At 49.4% G+C, this 22,192-nt stretch overlaps 1 protein-coding gene across 1 annotated transcript in view; it reads left to right on the top strand.

The window, feature by feature from the left end:
• Positions 1–18,558, top strand: part of PLPP3 (phospholipid phosphatase 3) — a 44,089-nt gene extending 25,531 nt beyond the window's left edge. Inside the window, exons 3-6 of the mRNA XM_082287383.1 lie at positions 3,714–3,997; positions 4,995–5,052; positions 12,233–12,409; positions 16,738–18,558. Coding sequence (XP_082143509.1) covers positions 3,714–3,997; positions 4,995–5,052; positions 12,233–12,409; positions 16,738–16,863 — 645 coding nt within the window. The 3' untranslated portion in view covers positions 16,864–18,558. The remainder of the gene's footprint in view (positions 1–3,713; positions 3,998–4,994; positions 5,053–12,232; positions 12,410–16,737) is intronic.
• Positions 18,559–22,192: the final 3,634 nt, after the last annotated feature.

Here is a 22,192-nt window from a genome sequence, read left to right as displayed (position 1 = left end):
GAGCACTTGTTCCCCTTTCATCTTTCCTCCTAGATGAATGTCGTGGGCAGTAGATATTTTAGGATGGCACAGTGCCTGCTTTGATAATACTCCATCCTCAGCCTTGCTGCTTTGTGATGTGAGTATCTCCATCATTTCCTGACCACATACACTCACTCAGCAAAGTAGGTCCCAAAACTTCCCTGTCCCTCTGCCCCCTCCCTCCCCACAACAAGCCCAAAAGGTGCCAGGCCCCCAATTCTATAAACACGGCAGAATTTCACCCTGCAGGTGAATGACCCCCGAGTGTGGAAAAGCCATAAAAATGAAATGAAAAAGCCTCTCATTTTCGCATTACTGCCGGAGCTATCGGCACGCCAGCTCCATGCAGAGTGTGCTTCTGATCCCTAATGAGGCAGTGGCAAATACAGGAGTTGGAACAGAAACTGGAAACATAATCAGCTGCCTATGTGATCCATCAACTCTCTACCACGAAATAGCAGGTCAATTAAAAGAGAAAGAAAATCCCCAAAGAATTGGATGTTTCTGCCCTGGTTTCACTGTGCCCACAACAAATGTAACTTAATAAGGTAAATTCAAAAGCTCAGTTATTTGCTGTTGAGTGACACAAATGGCTAACGAGGAACTGAAGCAACAGATTTCTTTGCTATGGCAGCCTGCATGGAAAATTCAAGTCAGCCTGACCTCCTTTTTCAGATGTAACCCAGATACCAGAATTACTGTAGCATAATAGGAATTCCTTCCAAATCCACAAAGCACTGACTCCGCTCCCTTCGCTCACATCGTTTGCCTTTGGAAGGCAGGGCAGTGGTTATGAGGACTTCCAGGGAGCTGGCTTTTGGGGTGAAGCAGCCAAAATTTCACGCCCTAGCTTTACGTGGCGTCACAGGCAGTCTAGCCTGGGGTGAAAAGGTCCAGGCCATGTTTTAAGTGGCTTGAGGACACCCAGAGAGTTTGTTAAGTAAACGGCAGAGGCGAGACCTTTGCTTCCATCAGGATGGGAGAGGATATGCATTTGGTTTTAATATCTGTGTATTTACTGGCTTCAGGCAAATTTCCATGCAGATGACACTGGAGAGGCTCGTGCCCCTGGGCTGTGCGCTCTCACATCTCTCCTGACTGCTCTTCATGCTGGAAGGTGGTTGATTTGATGTTGGTGGTCCCTTGGATGGCCAGGGGAGGGTGGCACTCCTCTTCCTGAACCTTGTAGGGGTACCACTGCTGTAGTCCCGTGTCCCCACACCTGATAGGTCTTGAAAGGCTATGAAAAATTCCTAATAAAATTAATTTGCTAGGTAATCCAAGTTACACAGCTGGATTAGCTGGTTGTTTTACAGTCAAAGGTGATACACTGCAATGTGATTAGCACAGAGAATGTTACACCAAAAGCAAGTGGCTAGAAGAGCTCTAGAAGTAATTACAGGCTAACGGGATTGCTGGTGATACCTTATAATAACAATGAAGTGGGCTTGACAACTGAAAGTCTGCAAAAAGCATTCACAGACAGAAAATTTTGATGTTGGCTTCTCTCTAGTGACCAACTTTTTAAAATATGTGCTCCAGTCCCTGGGAGTTGTGCCCATCACCACGGAATGGCACGTGTCCCGTGTGGATGGCTTGCCAGGAGTGCAAGGCCTGAGAAGAGCTTGATATCTTTAAAACTTGTTTTCTTTTCAGGATGTCCTTCCAGTCTGTGCACATCTGTGCTGCATTAGTTTTTCACCGTCCTGCTTTATCTGGGACAGCGCTGCCAAAAAACCAAGTTTACCCAATTTTTAGCTTCTCATTAAGTTGATCCATGGCTTTCACTAACTGGGGAAGGTTCCTGGGTACCCAGCAGCGTTTTAGTGAGGGAATGAAGGCTCCAATTTACAATCTGCTACATGTGTGCAATTACCCAGACCACCAACGGTGAGAGAAAAATATTAATCCCCAGACTTTTGTTGGTCCCTGTTTAAAATGGTCACATGCCTTTCCCAGGCCAAGAGCCTCAGGTTTGTGTGGATCTGTTTGTGAGTTTGCAGTAATAGCACATCTCCCAGTATCAGATATCATCCTTAATTTGTCTGGTCTTCCCTCTGTGAAAGCCATGAGTTTTGAGCCTCTCAGAGCTCCCCTCCTTGTGAATTTAGGCTTTTGGGAGTGGACCTGCCCTCGTGCAGGAGCCTCTGTGTCCATCCAGGACAACCTCCCTCTGCAGGCCTCACGCCAGTAGATTTCCTGGCTGGCAGCTTGTGCTGGAAAGTGGTCCAAACTGGAGATAAACCATGGTCTTTGGAGACTGTGAGGATTAAAATGATGCTGAAGCCAGTTAGCTGCAGCTCCCTAAACAAGTCTTGATCACTACCAGATTTCCAGGAGGAAATCTCAGCTGTCACATGTAAACCCCAAATGGTGGTGCAGCCACTCAAAGCATTTCTGTGCCTGGTAGCAGAGCCTGCTCTAGCTTGGCATTTATTTTCTGTGATTACAGTTGTATCTCTCTTTGATAAAGCCTGCTTAGCTGCAGTTTCAGCTGCCGTAGGTCAACCTTTGTTTTTTCAAGCCCTGGTACGAGTGAGTTCAAACAATGATACAGCTTCAACTCTTCTTAGTCTAATTGCCATACTTTTCCAGTTTATTAGTTTCCAAAGGTTGTGCCAAGCTTTTAAAAAAGGTAGGCAGGGGAACCTCGTCTCCTGCTTATGGCTGGCAGGCTGCCACGCTGGGAGAAATATTGTTGGCTGCTCCAGAAAGGGATTAACATGAAGGCATTTTTCCTGACAGTTAATTTTACATATCACAATCCCCGTGACTTCAGAGAGACAGGGACAAGGGGGCATCCAAAAAAAAAAAAAACCAGCCCTGCCCCGATTTATTACTCAGGTATAAAAACACTTAGAGTAATGAATGAAATCCTAAAGCTGTAAATCTGGAGCTTAAAATTTAGGTGTGTAGCGTGACGGAGAACAATTTAAACCTTTGGCTCTTTGGGAGAGGTGAGACATTTGGACTTCTTTTCACAGCCTGATTTTCATTAACCTGCCTTTTAAGAGTCCTGAATGTGAGAAGTTGGGTCCTCTACTCCCTGACAGTGATTTATGGCAGTATTGTCAAACCTCAGCACCCCCGACACGAGAAAAACATAATCTGCTGCCATGTGATGGCAAGACCCCTTGAAATGCCCCAAAATAGCTGGACTTTATGGAGGCCTTGAGAGGTCTGAGTTGGGCCTGCTGGCAGCAAGTTTTGGGCCACAATCTGAAAAATTTGGGGCTTTCTGTTTCTTCCCCTGTTGTGTTAATGGTTTTAAGAGAGGAAGATAAGCAGGCTGTGTGTTTATTTTCCTCCAAAATCAGTTTGATAAGAGGGTAGTGGGTTTGGCCTCTCCTTCCCAGCACACACTAATTCTTTATCTGGTTTATGTCAGTTTTCTTTTCCCACTCTGCCTGGGGTGTTATTTCACTTTTGTGCATATATGCCAACATGCTAACCCAAAATCTACCCCTTTTTTGTTTTGTTTATTGGATTTTTCCATAAACACCATTCCAAGCATTGGGAGGGAGGAGGGGGAGGATGGAGAGACACTGGCCCATGGGTTCTCCTTCCTCACTGGAGAGGCAGATTCCTGGTTTGAGATCTCAGAGCTGCCTCAGCCCTGCTTTGACACCCAGCCCTCGTTTTGCACAGCGTTTTTCCCCCTCTCTAACCTCCCTGTTGTGCTTCCCTCACAGATTATAACGGGAGAGCTCTACCGCATCCACTACCTGAAGGAGAAATCCCGCTCCTTTATCCAGAACCCCTACGTGGCAGCTCTCTACAAGCAAGTGGGCTGCTTTGTTTTTGGCTGTGCCATCAGCCAGTCCTTCACAGACATTGCCAAAGTGTCCGTCGGGCGCTTGCGGCCGCATTTCCTGGCGGTTTGTGACTTGGATTTCTCCACCATCAACTGCGCCAAGGGAGTTTACATCCAGAACTACACCTGCAGGGGAAATGACAGCAGGGTCCAGGAAGCCAGGTGAGAGCCCGTGGCACCAAAGCCGTGGGTTGCTGCCACTAAATGTGTCTGGGGTTTCTCTGTCAGCAATAGAGGACTCAAATCTGAGACTGAGAGTAGGGTTAGATTGGATATTAGGATGGAATTCTTCCCTGGGAGGGTGGTGAGGCACTGGAACAGATTGCCCAGAGAAGCTGTGGATGCCCTATCCCCTGGAAGTGTTCAAGGCCAGCTTGGATGGGGGTCTAAACAACCTGGGATAGTGAAAGCTGTCCCTACCCATAGCAGGGGGTGGAGTGAGATTGTCTTTGATGTCCCTTCCAGCACAAACCATTCCAGGATTCTATGAAATTATGCTTTTTCTGTGAAGGCCATAAATCCACTTTCCAGTGACCAGCAGTTTCCCTTGGGAAGTGTGGCACTCAGCTGAATAACATTTCTTTTCCTTTCTCTTTACTCCTACACTATTGTTTCCCTGAGCTGCTGCTCACTGTGGGAATTCACCCCCAGAGCTGAGCTCATGGTGAGCAGCCCGAGCTGTCCCGTGTGGCAGAGCAGAGCTTCTCCTCAGGAAAGGCTCCACCTCACAGGCAGGGCTGCCAGTGCCTCCCCTTGGAGCTCTAGCACATCTGTCAGATGCCCAATTTTGACTTTTCCAGGGGCACATTCCTCACGCTGCAAAGAAGCGCCCAGAGGAGTTGCTCTCTTCTCATTTCTTCAGGGTTTCCCGGTTACTTGAGGCGAGATGATGAGTTATTGGGCTAGCCTGGAAATAACTGCTGTCCCATGAGTAGGCCAGGAAGGGACAAACAATGCGAGCATCCTGTCCGTCCGTTCGCTTTCTGCCTCAGCAGCAGGCAGGGCGGATAACAGGGCTTTCATAACCCAGAGGATTGGGGGTTGTGGGTCCCTCTGGTCTGGCATCCTCAGATACCACAGGCAAGTCACCGTATTACAGGGAAAATCATAATATTGAGGATTATACTGGCTGGTTCTGAGCACCTGCTTTGTTTTGCAGGAAATCCTTCTTCTCCGGGCACGCGTCCTTCTCCCTGTACACCATGCTGTATTTGGTGGTAAGTGACCTCACTGATTGATCCCTTGTCCCCCTGTCCCACATTCCATAGCAGTAATGGCAGGATGAGCGTTGGACATGGAAAAAGTTGGTTGAAAAAAACAAAGAGTCTCAGCCGTTGGTGGGAAGATCCACCCTCAGCTGCTGTGGTGTTATTTAGGATGGAGAGTCCTGGCGTGATAGCTGAGCTGTGTGTGCAACTTTGGGATGTAGCCAAGGTGGCAATTAAATCCAAATCCTACTAAATTTGTGGACGACCTGTGCAATTTTGTCCGCCTCACGTTGTGGTTTCCACTGAGGAGAGTTTGGGGCGAGCCAGAACGTTTCGTGGATGGAGGGGGAGGATGTGCTGCCACGGCCATGTCAGGAGGTGATGCCTGGCTCCGAAATGTGCCAGCAGAGCAGGTGGAGCAGCCTCTGCCCGCCTGGTTCCGCAGGGGAGGGCTAGGACTTGTTTTCCTTTGTCAGTGAGAAATGGCTCTGCCCTTCCTGTGCCGGGGCTGGGGCCAGGGTGGCTGCCAAGGTGCTTCCTGCCAGGACTGCGGGAGGCAGCGCTGCCCACACGGGCTGGACACACACACAGGGCCTTCTGCAGGGGGCTGCAGAGGGGTTTGTGTCTGGTTTTCCTTTGTAAAAAGTTACTTAGTTCATAAAAAATCAAGTATTGTGCTGCTTTTAAGATTCGTGCTCCTCCTCCATCCCCGGTAATCTTGGACCAGCAAGCAGAGGAACAGCCCTGATAAAAACATGAAACATGAGCTTTTATCTATGAGCAGTGCACCCCCTCATCCCTTACCCTCTGGGAAGATAAGTGACCACTGCTCCCTCCTGCCTTTTCAGCCTTGGATGCCCCCTCCCTGTGAGCAGCTTCTGTAATTGAATCACTGTGCTTTCCAGGCAGTTGTGGGCAGCATATTAAATTCTTTCTTTGTTTTCCCTTTTATTTTGTTCTTGGAAAACTTTTGGATTTCTGCAGTGAACGTTTTGGCCGTTTCCTCCCAGCTGTATTACAATGAAGAGCTGCCTTGGTGATGCTTCACAGGAGGCTCAGCCCATCGTAAAACTCTCTGAGCTGAGTTTGGAATGCTCACATGGGCAGATATTTATTTCTGGGGAGCTCTGTGGGCAGTTGGATAAGTCAGCCCTGAGGTGCTTCTGAGCCCAGCATCTGAGAACAGCAAGGACTGCCAGCCCCTGTTAAGTTGGGGATGGTTTCTCTACTGGGGCTTAACCCATTTTCTGCAGGGTGCTGGACAAACTTTTTTTTTTCCCCCATGTGTTTTTCTAAAATTCCGGCTCTTGTGGAGCAGGTGGGAGACAAATGGGTCTACAGTGATTGGGGGGCTGGTGACAGAGACCTCAGAACTGCAGAGTGCATTCCAAGTTCCCACAGAATGCATGGGAAACCTGCATGCCTGATCTCCCAGTGCTGCTTTGCACCAATGCCTGCTGCCTGATGTTCTTTCTGACTTTGCAACAGGCTTTAGAAGTGGTGTTCAGCTCCTGTGGGATGTTTTGGAGCACAGAGGTGCCTCTGGTCTCTCTTTGCTGCCCTTCTCTGTCCCCGTATAGGAACAATTGAGCTGTCAGCACTCACCAGCCTCTCCCCACGCCCCCTAATCCAGGACAAGAGGCTGCTCCATTTATCCCTCTCTATGGAGGAGACAATCCCTTTATAAAAATTATTTTAATTTTCAACTTGAAGTGTTGTGATAAGGCTGGTAGCAGGCTCTGTCTGACCAGCTGTCCAGGTGCCTTGTGCCTTGAGAAGTCAGGGAAAATTACATCAAGTGTTTGGTGATGAACTGAAGGGAGAAAAAGGCAACTTGAGACAAGACAGGTGAGGCAATGATCTTAAGGCTCTCTTCCACCTAAATGATTCTGATTCCAGCTTGTCTAACAGCACCCTGCTCTCCATCACTCCAGCTCCCTGGTCACTGCCTGAGCCTGACAGAGAAATCTCACAGAAAAAGGGAGGCAGAAAATCTGACACGCTGGAGAGGCCGATAATACCGAAAAACAACTACAAGAAAAAAGAGATTATAGTAAGCCAGAGGGATTTTATTTGGTGCAAGGTAAACCCCACTGTCTTGCCCACCTCAGTGAATGGTTGGGGTTTTGAAAGCCTGGTTAGAAATGTGGCATCCACCACGCCAGTGCCTGCAGGAGGTGTGTTTGATGGATTCAATCAGGAAATCATCTCAATCAAGACAAAAACGGATGCTCCCTGTTCCTGGGAAGTGAGGGCTGTGCTGCAGCAGGTTGCTGCCTACACTTTGGATACCAAGAGTGTGCCAGGGGCCTCTGTGGAGTGGGGGTATCTGTGGGGCTGAGCGTGTCCTGCAGAGGTTTGGCAGATCACTCGTGTCCCGAGTGTGTTCCTGATTGAACAATACTTCATATTTCCAGGATAAGTCACTTCCCGTCTTTTCCTGGCGTTCCCTGGCTTCACTCTCGGAGCCCATTCTGAATTAAAATGTTTTCGAGTTCGCTTCACCTGGTGGAGACGGGTGCCAGAAAATTCCAGTCAGTCTATTCAAAAATCCATGGATTCCCACGCATCCCGCAGGGCTTCGCCTGCACCGTGGGGCTGGATTTGTCCAGGTATTTGGTTGGACAGTGGATGAGTGACCACAGCTTTTCCCGGCACAGCAGCAGAGCCCTGTGCTATCCATGGGCTCCTAGCAGGAAAACACTGATAGATGCCAAGCCCTGGAGGGCTTTGAGGGAGAAGTCCCAGGGAAAGGCACTTGCAACACAGCAAAATCCCCTGGGATTTAGTTCTAAATGCTGAGACTTCAGGGCGAAGTTTCTCGCAGCCTTCTTGTCACCAGGAATACTCAATTAACATCAGGCCTTTGTATAAAAAATTTAAAAGGGGAAATTACTCTTGGGTAATCCTCTTTGTCTTAATTTTCCTTGCTTTGTTACTCCTTGGCTGAGCTGTAATACATATTTATAGCAGGCTGAGGAAAGGGGAGGTATGGAAGGAACAGCTTATTCCACAGCTGACCCACACCTCTTGGTTTTGTTTCTGTGGATGTGTGGGAGTCTTTGCAGGGAGCAAAGGGGATTCTTTCTACTCCTCGAGCATGTGAGACCATAATGATGATTTATTTGCGGCATGAAGTCGCCTGAAATCACACGAAGAGTGCAGAAGAGCTAAATTTAAATATCAGAAAAGCAGAATTAATATTCTTCAGCAATGTTGGCTGATTCTGGATAATATGCAAGCAAAGCTTGTGTATTTGTGTCAGTGGGTGATCCAGAAGACTTCAGAATGGGTTGTGGTGTGTTCTACTGATGTAAATGAAAAATGAGAGATGTTGCTGGGTTTGTGTGTCAGAAGGAGTGTGAGGTTTCTTCCTGGAGCTCCTTGCTGCAGGGTGGAGAAGGTGCCCTGGTGCAGCTAAGCAGTGATGTGCCCTTGTGAAGGAACCTCTGTGGTGACTGTGGACTAGGAGTTGAGTTCAGTGGTGACCTAAGGAAATGAATAAATTGGAATTACATCAGAGGCCAAGGCTGAGGCGTGAACTGAGCTGCTGAGCTGCTGGGGATGTTTCTGATGGGGTGAGAGGGTGCTGTGCAGTCAGCAGAGGCAGGGAAGAGGCAAACAATACATGCTGAGAGGTGCTGAGAGGTCTTTTCCCATCTCCTGTCCTTCCTTTCTGTTCAGCTTGGTGCTAAAAGCCAAGTTCTGCATTCCCCAGCCTCCAGCTGGCTTTGTCCAGCCAGGGCAGTCCATTACACTGGAGTGAGTTTGGGCTGGGGAAGTTTTGGCCCTGTAGCACTTTGGGTACCACTCTGCTTGCAGATGGGGCTGGAGAAGGAGGTCACTTCAGGTCAGACAGCCAGAAACAAGCCCAGCTGTTTCCCAGAAGGGAACTTTAGGTGTGACTACGGGCTGAGGTTGATGGAGTCCAGCCCTGCGGCGGGGAGAGTGTGAATGGGACAGGGTTTCTGGAGAGCAGAAAGCCCCGGGAGGCTGGAGGTGATGTTCTGAGCCTGTGTCCCCTGCCAGCTCCTCCTCAGTTTGCTCAGAGGTTGTGTGTGGCTGTGGGATGTCCCCACCAGCACTGTGGAAGTCCCCTGGCACAGGAAGAGTGATATGACGTCCCTCAAACCATCTGCTTTGTGGTAACTCAGCCTCTGCCAGGAGACAGCGGATGGGAACTCCAAATAACTCCCACTCCGTGTGATCCCATTCCATCCACCCTTGCTCCTGGTGGTGCTCCTGGTTTTCGCTGCCCTGCGATGATCTGTGGTGGAAATAACCCTGGTTGTGGTCTTGCTCTTCCACCCCCTCCCGGGAAGAGCTCCATTCCAGCTCCACATTCCCATCCAAATCTGTCAGCCTGTAGCAGGCAGCATTTCAGATTTGCTCCCAGGAGCAAAAAAACACCAAAACAAAGCAATAAAGAACACCTTCATAAGCAGATTTTCAGATAAATTTCCAGGAACTTCCCATTTCTTGGTAATAGCACTAATTCCTGCTTTAGGGAAATTCTGATCCTTTCAGCCTCTGAATTCTACTTTCACTTTTTGACCTTCTCTTATTAACTGGGGTTTTCTTTCATACTGAGGGCAAAGTCTGGAGCACCTCAAGTCTTACCTTGAAAGTATTTAGGGGATCCTGGTGTTTGAGAGCAGCTTTTGTAATACTGCAGGTTCATAAAATGCCTGTGGAATATGAGGAGTGCTGTTACCCTCTTTTTTTGTCCTTATGAATGGGGAGTAAGGAGCAACTTTTCCATGGCCTTAATTGTGGCAGTAAAAGGAACTCAGTTGAGATCCTCACACTGGTGTTGCAGTGTCTGAGGGGCACTGTTCAGGTGAGTTTTAGCCCTCCAAGATGTGCAGGTGTGGGTGTGAGTAGGGTGCTGGGGACTTGGGGGACACCCAGCACACCCCATATGGTGCCACACTGCTTTTTACTCCTTTTCCAGGGCTAAAGATTGCACATGAGGGTCACAGTCCAGCTCCAGAGGTGCCTGCTTTATTGTGTCTTCAAACTTGCTATTTGCTTTTTTTGCTGATTTTTAATTGATACATTGCACCCTCACCTCTAGATGACCTGTTCAGTCCAGGCTTGTAGGATGGAATGATTTGAGGAGATGTCCAGACTGTGCAAAAGTGACAAATGTCAGATTATCCAGCAGCAAATTTCCTTCTTAAGGGATTTGATGGGACATAGACACAAGATTAAAATAAGGCATCAGGTTTCAAGTCTTTCTGCTAGAACTGAGAGTGATGGTTTATAATATATAATATTGGAGCTATTTTTGCTCTGCAGCAGCAGTGCACTGGAACCTGAGTTTTGCACTGTCACCTGGGCTGAGCTGAGGCTCTCGAACATGAAAATAGAATTGTGGAATGGTTTGGGATGGAAGGCACCTTGAAGGTCACCTATTTCCAGTCCCCTGCCATGGGCAGGGACACCTTCCACTAGACCAGGCTGCTCAGAGCTCCATCCAGCCTGGCCTTGGACACTTCAGGGATGGGCCATCCACAGCTGTATCCTGTCTGCACAGTTATCCTCTGGGGCAGAAGTTGGGTGCCCAAAGACCATGGCAATGAAAATTATCATCCCAAACTATAGAGAACCAGCCCAGTGGTCCATGTGCTGGGCTGCATCAGCGTGGGCTTGCTGTGGGAGCTGAGACTCACCCCATAGCTCTGCGTGCACGAGTTTCTGTGGTGTGGGGTGTGGGGTGTGCTCCATGGGGCCGTGGCTCTGTTCCCAGGCTCGGGCTGGTTTGCAGATATATTCCCCAGAATCACCATGTGAATTAGCCAGCACCGAGCTGTTTTGGTGCTGCTCCCTTCCATGTTAATTGGCTAACAATCTGGATAATTTGGAGCATCTGCTCCATTCAGATGACGCGATGTTTCGTTTCTTCAGAAGAGCCCAGTGTGTGTTCTTTCCAAAAAGGGGTAAATACAATGTTTGTGCAACAGCCAAACATACTAAATTGGCCAAAATGATGCTTCCCTCTTATCAGCTTCCCAATTAGTTCTGCTTTTATAGGTCATTTTATGCTTTTATGTTGTCATTAAGTTGTTTGTGGTTTCAGGGAACCCAGCGAGAGCTTCATTCCCTTTCACATCAAGGCGGTGCAAACTGCTCTGCATGTGTAAAAGGGATCATAAATGGGGAGTAAACCCCTTTCCAGCCCTCTGATGTAGCAGAGCCCCTTGCAGGACACTGGGTCTGACTCCAGTGCTTCATTTAGGAACAGGCAGAGCAGAGCTGGGGGGCTGAGCCCACGGGCAGTGGGGCTGAGCGGCCAGGGCTGAGCAGCATTTGCCACGCACTCTCACACCCTCTGCTCCCCAAGCCTGGAGGCTGCTGTGGCGTCCCTCCCTCCCCACAGCCTTCCTCCCTGCACTCATCCACGGGCAGGAGTTGCTGTTTTCCTGCCCTCTCTTCCCGCCCAGCTTCCCGGTTCCCACAGGAACCGGCCGTGCCCGGCAGCCAGAACGGAAACGGGCCCGAGATAGTCACGGCAGGGCTACAATGTCTGCTTGACATCACCTCAGCATCGTGTTTTTGGGCTGAGCCAGGGCCTTGCTTGTCATTCCCACCCAGTGAGGGAATTCCCAGGCCGTGGAGCGGGGCAGCTGCTCCCTGCTTTCCTGCAAACCCTGGGGCTCAGGCTGGGAGACAGGGTGGTAATGTTAGAGGGTGGCATTGTGCATGTTGTCAGTGGCTGTGGCCATGTCTGGGAGTTCTTGGGGTGGCTCAGAAGGTTAAGCATGCTGCATTGACTCTTGTTTTTCCTCTGAGAGATGCTGTGAGTCCTAAATACCCCAGATTTGGGACCTTGTTTTTGTTATGCGCTAAATAATGCTCTGGAGGAATTTCTGTACTTGTATGTGGTGCTGTGTGGAGGCTGAAGCAGAGCTGGGATGCAGGGGGTCCCAATCCCCTAGTGTGGGCTCACTGAGGGGGGGCTATGCCCATCCACCACTGTCCTCATCCTCTCCATGGGTTACAAACCCCTCCAGAGCCCACACATGTGCAAGGAGCATCCTTCATCCTTCCTCTTTGACAACTGCCCCTCCTTGAGCCACAGGGCCATGGCTGCCACACAGCCACCCCCACAGAGCAGTTGCTGCTTCATTTTGGGCAAACTAACACAACCTTTTTTTTGTTTGTTTGTTTCCCTCTCTTCCCACAGTTTTATCTGCAGGCCAGATTCACGTGGAAGGGAGCCCGCCTGCTCCGTCCCCTGCTGCAGTTCACCCTCATCATGATGGCGTTTTACACCGGCCTGTCCCGCGTGTCGGACCACAAGCACCACCCCACCGACGTGCTGGCAGGCTTTGCACAGGGAGCCCTGGTGGCTTACTGCGTGGTGAGTGTGGAAAACAGGGCAGGAGCGGCACTGGGAGTGCTGGGAGGGTCCTGTGGGAATAGCAGTGCCTTTGCAACCCACCAGTTCAGCTCAGGTGATTCCGTGTTACAGCTGGGGATGTGGTGGGAAGCGCTGTGCCGCGGAGGCTTGGTCCAGGCAGCTCGGGGCACTGGAAGGATGTTCAGTCAAGGGAGAGTATTTCCCTGTCCACCTGCAGCTTTGGCTTCTCCAGCTGTTCTCAGTTAGGCTCCTTAGCAAGGTTTTCCACCAGGAGCTGAGCAGAGAGTCTGGGGTGGTTGGGATTATGTTCCAACACAATCCATCCGAAAACGGGTGGCAACCCGATGAGGGGAGGCAGAATTTCGTGGAGGAAAAGGGCTTTTGAGAAAGTGCCTAACAAAAGCTGTGCCCACTTCTCTTCAGCTGCTGGGCTGGTTCTCGTGCCACTTGCTCTCCAAAGGGTGACCTGATTGCAGAGCCCTGTAACTCGAAGTGACAGATGAAGATGTTTTAAGTTGGCAGGATGGGGGGGCACCAGGTCAGGCAGCTGCCTCAGATAGACACAAAGGAACTCTGGGGGCTGTGGTGGTTTCTGTGCCTGTGTGAACTCCTGAAAGCAAGATTTTAACAACTCACCACTTTTTGTGGGGTTTTGTTGTTGTTGTTGTTGTTTTTTGGGTTTTTTTTTTAACTGTTCTAAAAGTAAATCAGCCTTGGGAACAAGGAGTTAAGTTCACCAATATTACATTTTGCAGGGAGAGAAAAGAGGTTATTTATGTACTTCCCACTCGTTGATAATATTCCAAAGCCAAAACAGAAATGTCATTGTTGGGACGTTTTCATGGTATTAACTCTGTGAGCAGTAGCTGTTGGGTTTTGCCATTGCCTGGTGCCGATGTCCCATGCAGGGCCAGCAGACCCAGAGGGGAAGGTGGGAGAAGTGTGTGTGTCTTTATGCTGAGAAGTGGGCTAACAGCCCTAGGGAAGGGGAGTGGGGACCAGGCAATCCATCCCTGGATCCCAGCAGCGATTCCAGAAGGACAATAGCTCTCCGGATGCTTGGGATGGGTGTCCGGATGCTTCCTGGCTGGGACAAGCAGCAGGCCTGGCTGTGCCCTCCCAGCCCTCCGGCAGCTGGAAGCTGTGCTGGGGAGGGGAGGCTGTGGCAGGGCTGGGATAGTTTTCCTGTGTCATAGGAAGCAGCTGCCTGGAGTTTCCCAGGCAGGCTTGGGTTTGCCTGCGAGCCTGGGGCAGCCTGAGCTGCTGTCCCAGCCCGCTGGTGGAAGGGGCAGTTGTCTCCAAACGCTTTGCAGGAAGGGCTCCGTGACCTGGAACATCTCGGGACGTAGCTTAGGGCTCAGGGCAGGGTGTGAACCCAGCCCTTGTCCCATCCCCTCAGCCTGCAGAGAACCACCAGTGTGCTGTTCTCCAGAACCTGGCTTTGCTGGTGGGAGCCTTTGCCTAGGAGGGCCTGACAGACTTTCCTCCATTTTGGGAGGTGGCAGCAAGGGACAAGAGGAAGAGTCATCCCAAAACACCCTGGAGTTTGCACTGGAGGAGCAGTTCAGCAGCTTTTGGCTGCAATTCCTGGGATGTCCTGGGGGTTCTTGCCCAGCTCTGCCACACGGGCTGCTCTGAAACAGAGGGAAGGACCTGGAGACTCATCACCTCCAAGCCTGGGTGCTCCCAGCCACCCCTTCCCCTAGCAAAGCCTTCAGGGTCCACTCTGGTTATAGTCAAGAGATGTAAAAACACCACAGTTATCAGGCCGTAATTTGCAGTAGAAACCAATTGTGGATTTCATCTCCGAAGGCTGCCCAAGCTTAAACCCAGGTCATGCTGCAGCAGACACGTTTGTCTTTCAGTGCCTGAAATAACAAGCAGAAGACATTAATGTCAAGCACTTCCAGCTGATGAAACATTCAAACTTGGACCCAGGCTGAAATACGATGAGGATTTCTCAAATAGAAATAGTTTTTATGCGCCTTGTAGGCAGCTTGCTGTGTGTTGTGTGGTTTATGTCTCATCTGAGGGAGAGGGAAGAGGGGAGATGTCAGAAGGACATGCTCCCAGTGTTGCTCTGGTTAGCTTAGATGAGTTGTTTTAACCTCTCTGTATAGGATTTAAAAATGCTTCAATATAATGAAAAGTAATAGGAATTGCTGAGTGGGAATGTAAGATATTGGCTTAAAATAGGCTCTCAGTCTTCTCCCATCAAGTTTTCTTTATGGGTGGAGAGCACCTTCTACAGGAAATGGAGCTAATCCAAGTGAAAAACTTAGCACGTTTATTAGTCCTTTTTTGTGTTAAACAGTTCAAGCATTAGGAGGATTTAACACACTTTTAACCCCCAAAGATCACATTTCATTATTCCTATAAATGTTTATATAACCTCCAGCCATGTTAAAGTGAAATACAGTTTAAAGAGAAATGAAACCTCTTAACCAGTCTCTGAATGAAACCCTGAAAAGCAGCACAGTAAAAGCTGAAATACCCAGGATGACACTCCATCATAACTCATTCCTGTCAAAGGACCAGACTCAAAGCAATCCCCATATGCTTCTTGCACTCAGCAATCTCCTCCCCTAAATTGATTTGTCATGGCTATCTTGGTGCAGAAGCTGGACACCTTTTTGATTGAATCCAGCTCTCAGAGGTGGACAAATGAGCGAGATGGCACCAGAAGCGCTCCAAACCAGACAAATGGGGGGTTTACAGTCATTAACAACCCAAAAGGAAACCAGTGCCAGAGCAGTTCAATGTGTTTTTACACTGTGATGCTCCAGCAAGGGGCTAGACTCCAACTTGTGATCCTCAGGAGCATCAGCTGGATCCTGTTATTTACCCAAAGGTACACATGCTGCCCCTTGGATGCCCTGTAAACAACTTTATCAGCTCTGTTACACAACCAAACAGCCAGCCACCAGCACATTCACCAAGAAAAGACCTGTTTCATAAATCTGCTCCTTCTCTGCTTTTCCACAAAGTAATAAAAGCAGAGCTCAGCTTCCTGCATCCCTGGTTACAATTGCAGGAGTAAATTGCTGCTTACAGCAGCTTCGCTGTCTGCCCAGCTTGAGCCTCATCTGCCGTGCAGATAGGGGCTTGCAAAAGTTATTTCCAAGGACAACTTGACCTGCTGCACACGGCTCTGGGTAGCTAGAAAATGTGGAGATGCAGGTGGGGCAAACCTTTCCTTCCTCCCTGTGTTACCCAGCCTGGAAGTAGTAATCTAATGTTATTCCTTGAGCACCTTGGAATTATTTTTTCCCCTGATTTATCTGGGTGCTTAAATGTTGCATTTGAGTACTGTGGGAGAAAACCCAAATGTACTGTGATTCCTACAGCCATGTGCTGCTCATCCTGGGATTTCAGCTCAGCAAACCGTTGGCTTTAGTCCAGATTATTGGGGTTTAGGATTTCTGGGGTGAGCCGTCACATTTGGGCTGGGAGAGGCAGTCGGTGGCAGGACGGAAGTTTGGGGCTGTGGTGCTAGGTGACAAAATGATGAATCCTTGCCACTTCTTGCTTCCTCCAGAGGATCTGACTCTTTTCCCTTCTGGCACGGGGCTAAGGTTTGGCAAGGGTGAAAGTGCCCCAGTCCTGAAGGACTGATAAGCTTCGTGTGGCCAAAGGAGGATGTGGAAGTTTCCTCCCAGCACTTTGTTTCTTATTGTGTTGCTACCTTCCGAAATTGCCAGGCACTGGCTTTTTCACATCCGGGAGAGGGGTTACATCACGGGACATTTAGGAAGAAGGAGTCAGGAATAGCTCCTCCTCTCCTTAGCCTTTGGCTTCCACCACACCCCAGCTCTGTCCTGGTGCCTTGGTGGGGCGCGAGGAGCATTGCTCACTCTTGACTCTCTGCTGAGAGCTTTTAACACAGCTTTGATTTGAAAGCTTTTAATTGCCTACCTGATGTCTGGCTCAATGAATTGTTTCACACCAACTCCATCCCTGAAACCACTCAGGATGAGTCAGGCCAGCCCTTCGGAGACCTTTGTTATTTTATTGGAGTGCAGGCCATGGATCTGTTTCCTGGCTTTTCAACCCATTCAGCAGAGGTCTGGGTGTTGCACTCCATGATTACGCAGTGAGAAATCAAGTTGTCCTCTCATGTTTTTACACTCTTTAGGGCGGGCTGAGCCTTTTTCTCTGCTGTACAGAAAGGTGGTAGCAGGCACTTGGGATTTCGCAGCTGTTACGGGCAGGCATTCAAAAAGTGCTATTTTCACAGCTTAAAGATGTGTGTGTGTTCTGTAAACCAACTTTTCGAAGAAAGCATCACCCACTGTGGCTAAGTTTGCCTTTTCCACTTATTCCTACAGGTGTTTTACGTCTCAGATCTCTTCAAGCCGAAGACAAAGACTTGCCTGCCTCCACCTCCCATCCGGAAGGAGATCCTTTCACCTGTGGACATCATTGAGAGGAATAACCATCACAACATGGTGTAGAACTTCAAGGAATCGGATGGGTGTTGTATTTTAAACTCTTTTTTTTTTTTTTTTTTTTTGCAAAAGAAAAGTGACTGCTGACAGCAACTACCTGCTGCTCTCAAATCTCATCAGACAGTAGAATGTAGGGAGAGACTTTCTTGCCCGACCAGTAAAGTCTTACTCTGTGGTCTTTTCAACTTGCGACATTTGGATGAAAGGGGTGGTGGTGATGGTGAACTAAGGCAAAGGCGGCAATGAAAAAGGAAAGAAAACCCACACAACACAAAAAGCCGAACAAACAAAGAGAGGTGCCGGAGTTCTGGATGTGCAATTGGTTTGAGTGTTCATGTTGTAGTGAACGCCAAATTGTTCCTAGCCCAATGAACACTAAGGGATTTTTGGAAAGCTGGCCATCCTAGATTTTTTCTATGAAGATTTCCAATGCCTGCGAGAAAAAAAACCAACTCAAGACACTAAATTGTATAGCACTACATATGAGCAACAGCACTGAGTCAAGATCTGGGATTGGTTTGTAAGAGTTGCTTTTTTCTCTTTTTGATCCTAGTTTATTTTTGCCTCCTCTCTTCCATACTGTGACTTAATTTAGAAGAAGCTTGCCCAGTCCAAGATCTCCGAAGGGTCTCTGTTCTCTCTGCTCACACTACACGCCTTTAACGAGCGGCCCCAAGACGCGCAGTGAGGCCGGAGAGCTCCTTCCTCCATGCAGAGAAGCCACATTTCTTCCTCCCCGCTCACTCCCTGGCGAGGGCTCATCCCACCCGAGCCCCTCTAAGTGAAAAGAGCATCCTCCACTTCCCAGCCATCCCCTTTTCCCCAAAAAAAAAATCCCAGCAGGTTTTCTGTGCGCCCGCCCGCGGGAGCCGGCGGTTTGCGCGAGGGGAGCGGCGGCTCTGCCGAAGACTCGTTCGCACTACGACCCCGGGGCTGAGTCCCGGGGAAACTTTTATTCTGCAGTTTTGGGACGGGCTGCTGGGCGGCACGTCCCGGCCTGGGTGTCAGTCGGTTTGTGCATCCCCTCCTCTCCTCCTCCTCCTCCTCCTCCCCGGGGCACCCCGGGGTGCGCCATGGCAGTACCAGGTCCTGTGCTCCGCTGGGTCACTCCGGTGGGAAATCAGCTGTGCCTCTCTCGGGTGTGATGGTGAATTTTTTTTTGCCCAGAAGCCACAGGTCCTTGGTTTGCAGCCCTTCCACGAAGCGCGTTTGCAAAGGGATCCCGCAGAACACGCAGAACGGCCATTTGCACATCCTTCTCACAGAATCCGTCCTATCATTTCAACTTATAGCAAGCTATGATTTTTTTTTTTATATTATAAATATTATATAAATAATGTATAAAACCTTAAAAATTAACTATGTAAAATATTATTTCTGAAACAATTTTAGATATATCCACTATGACTATAAACTGTGTCCTGACCTGTGTTATTTACATTTTGCTGCTTAAAAAAGCATTGAATTAATTTTTTTATAGTCGACTAAAATATTGTAGTTCTGTGGTAGTAATATTTTAATGAAAATAACTACAATTAGAGACATTTGTATAAAAAAAAACATATTAAATTGTCTGTATTTTTGTAATGTTCCATTTTGTAAAGAGAAGAATATTCAAAGACTTTTGTAGAATACAAAATTGAAGTTTGTATCTGCGAAATTATTGCTGTATAAATGTGCTTTTTAAATAAAAGCTCATAACACAACTAAACATCCTGGTGCAAGTAGCGTTCTGTCTTTGGGTTGCCCTTTCCTTGCCAGAGAAGCAGGGTCCTTGCCCAGGGGGACAGTTTGGGGTTATGATGGGGATGTTGGATGACATTTTGGGATGTGATGGTACCGGAGGGCAGCTGGATAAAAAGGAGCAGATGCCACTTTCAGTGGGAGTGATGAGAAGGTCCCACCAGCTCCTGGCTGGGGGCACTTACGGGTTTGCATTGATCTCTTTGCTATGCCCAGTCTTCAAGCAAATCCCATTTTACCTAAGGCATCCATTTTTCTTTAGCAATTTTATAAGCTTTAAAGAAATTGTATTGAAGTAAAATAAGGTCTGAAGAGCCACAGCCCAGCTGCTGGTTGTCCTGGACAGCCCCTGCCTAGGAGGGCTCCCAGCTACGCTCTGCTCAAATGCCTTTCCCATGAAAAGCAGACGCCTTGCAGCTGAACCAAAACCTTGCAGCTTGCTGGGTTGCAAATGTGGGTGGAAGGGGAAGGAAGAAAAAAGAAAAAATCCCACAACAACATGTTCTCAGAGAGGCACATGTGCACAGCACACAGTTATGAGGCAGCCTGGATTTTTTTATTATTATTATTTTAGGGGGTTTTTTATTGTTATTTTCCTCCTCCTACAGAGGCAAATGAACTTGGTGGTGGTGACACACAGTCAGAGCCGCGTTTCGACCACTCCTTGTGTGAACCACATCAGCGAGATAACACGGCACAAATAATATGCAAGAATGCATGACAGGAAGCAAATACCACATCAAACTGCAAAGAAAGAGCAGGTGGAAATTAAGCCAGCAGAACTGAGCTAGCACTTGCTATTATTATCCTAATTAGAAGTAAAATTTTATTACGCGTGGAAAAACTTCGTAAACCTGCACCTGTCCTAAACGCAAAGGGAGTTTTCATGGTGCCACGTGTGATCTGAGCCTGAGTGTTTAGGGGCTGAGTGTGTTGCAGAGGTGAGACTTCAGCTTCAGGGCAATGGCTGTGAGGATTCTTAATCCCCAGTTTATCTCCAAAATGCATTGCCTGGGTGTAAGCAACCCCCATGGGAGAAGGAAACACTGTCCTGTCTGCCTGTGGAGCCCTTCATGTGCAGAGCCAGCCCCAGTGCAGCAACCACTGGGCTGGGAAAAGTGTTTGCTTGCATCTTAACTCCAGCTACTTGGAAAAAAAAGAGGAATACAGATGTCTGGGTGAAAGAGGAGGGCTTGGAGAAGGGTCAGAAGGGAAGCGGCACAGGAGGCGATAAGAGCCCAGGCAGGGCAGTGGGCAAGTCACGGGATCTCTCTCACTATGTGTGGGTCAGCCTGGGGAGAGGGAGAAAAGGCCATGGATAAACCTACAGAAGGCAACAGGGTAGAACTTTATAGCGTGGGGCTGAGCATCAGCATTGCCAAGTCCTATTTGTGGCTGAGCGATGGTTGTTTCCTCCTCTGCTTCCTGCCTGCCTCTCCCCTGCTGTTCCGTCCCATCCTGGGAAGGTAAGGGCAGCTTTTGCATGGCAGCATGTGCTGGGTGGGTGGGTGGGTGCAGCTTTGCTGGGGCTCACCCCTACTCACTGTCTGGGGATTAAGAGAAGTGATCATGTCTGGAAGCATGGGTGGGAAAAGGCAAGATCCACACGGACCTTTCTGGGCTAGCCAAGCACAGAGGAACCTTTCAGTGTTACAGAAGGAATAAGGACTGGTTTTAAACAAGCATTTCAATGAAACCCCACAGAGAAGCGAAAGCCAAAGAAGCAGAGTTGTAGATACCACAAACCATGAGTACGGTGACAGGGTGTACCTACTGCCATTGCTTCCTGAGGGGCAGGAAGGAAGAGAAAATAAACAAGTGAAATGGGAAAAAACCCAAACCCATACGAGCTCTGTGATCCTGAGGCCACCACTTTCTGCAGTGTCTGCAGCTGCAGCTGGAGCTTGCACCTCGCACTGCTGTGCTGCTTGCTCCCTCCTGCTGGGATGCTGAGCAGCCAGCAGACTTTGGGGTTCGCATGCTGCCGCTCTCTGCAGCGCTCCTGAGGAGGCAGACGGGTGTCCAAACCCAGATGCACTCATGCAAACAAGACGTGTTGCTGGAGCCCGGGGCTGGATGCTGGTTGTGGCCTTTAGTGCTGCAAACCCTGGGCTCTGCTCCTGTTGATGCTAATCAGGGGCTGCGGAGCACCCAGCCGTCTGCCTTTGATGCCGGGGCCTGGCTGGCAGAGCCTCTCTGCACAAGGGGACATTCTGGTCAAACCTGTCTTTTTTGCACCGAGACCGGTTGAACACGTTTTCAAAGGGAGGGATTCGTGCGTGCACCTGACTGCCATGGGAGCAGGTCTTTTGTTCCAGGGGAAGGGAGGTTTACGCAAGCCCCAGGTCCGGCCGTGTCTCGGTGCACCTAAACAGCTTCACTCAGCAAGAATGCCTTGGCAGCCTGCAGAGGCTGGAGCTGTTGTACTTCTGCTCAATGATTTTCGGATATGAAGCTCTCAATCGAGGGAGGGGGAGGGAGGAGGTTGGCCCCACAAGCAGAGACCTGTTTTTCTCATGCTCCGAGCCTGCCCTTGTTTTGGTTGTCCGAAGGTTTCACCCAGCTCTTTGTAAAGCCGAAACCAGCGTTCAGCCGTGGAGCCAGAGGACGTGTTGGGCTGAGGTCCTGCTGCACAGGAGGGCTGATGTCAAGCCCACATCCATGGCTGGGGTGCAGCACAGCTGTCCCTGGAGCCAGCACCCCACTTCATCTGCATTTTTCCCCCCATCTTTGCCTTGACACACTCCCTGCCTTCATCCACCATTCTCCTCTCAAAAGGTGAGCGATTCCTCCCTTGTGTTTTACCTTTTCCTCTGGACACCAGATCAGAGGTTCAGATTTTTAGGAACGAAGTGAATCTCTTGCCTCCTGGCTTCTGTAAACACGGTCTGTACCCCTGCCCACAGAGAGGAGCTACTGCCCATCTGCTCCAGACTGTCCTACCCTTGTTCCCTGGGTGCCAGGTGATGCTTTGGGCACAGCCCTGACTGCTTGGATTACCAAGCAAAACTGAAGTTGTCACCTCCACTGAATGAAGCAGAAAGTAGAAAACAACCTCCTGTTGACTCAGCGTGGGGGGGGGGGGGGGGGGGGAAGACACACAAACAAACCCCAAACCCCAACAACTTTCAATTATCACCTCTGCACGCCACCCCCACTGGCACCAGCCGGCGCAGGAGTGCCTGCGTTAGCTTGTCTCGAGTTCCAATTTCCTCGGGGCACGGACTACACCTATGTGTGTGTTTGGGTAATAATGATCCGACTGGTTGTGATGATTCCCCGCCTCATCCTATCTGTAGCTAGAAGGGAGCCAAGTCACCGGGAACATCTCCCAGTTTCCTTAGAAAGTCTCGTTCTGCGAGTTCCTGCCCTGCCGGAGCCGCTGAGTGCCACCGCGGCGGCGCCTCGCAGGCAACGCTGCTTTTCATACATAGTGCTGTGGCCTCGTGCAGCGTTTAATTCCTGTCTTGAGCCCAGAAAAGAACCATCTTGGCTGATTTGTTTGCTTATTTATTTATTTATTTTTCATTTCTCATCAGGTGGCTCTCAGCGCGAGGCTGCCGGGTAATTCGGCGCTGGTGGCAAAGGGCTG

This window comes from Coloeus monedula (assembly GCF_965178545.1).
Source record: "Coloeus monedula genome assembly, chromosome: 9".
Lineage (NCBI taxonomy): Eukaryota > Metazoa > Chordata > Aves > Passeriformes > Corvidae > Coloeus > Coloeus monedula.
Note: the sequence above shows the minus strand (reverse complement) of the source record. Positions and strands in the feature narration are given on the sequence as shown.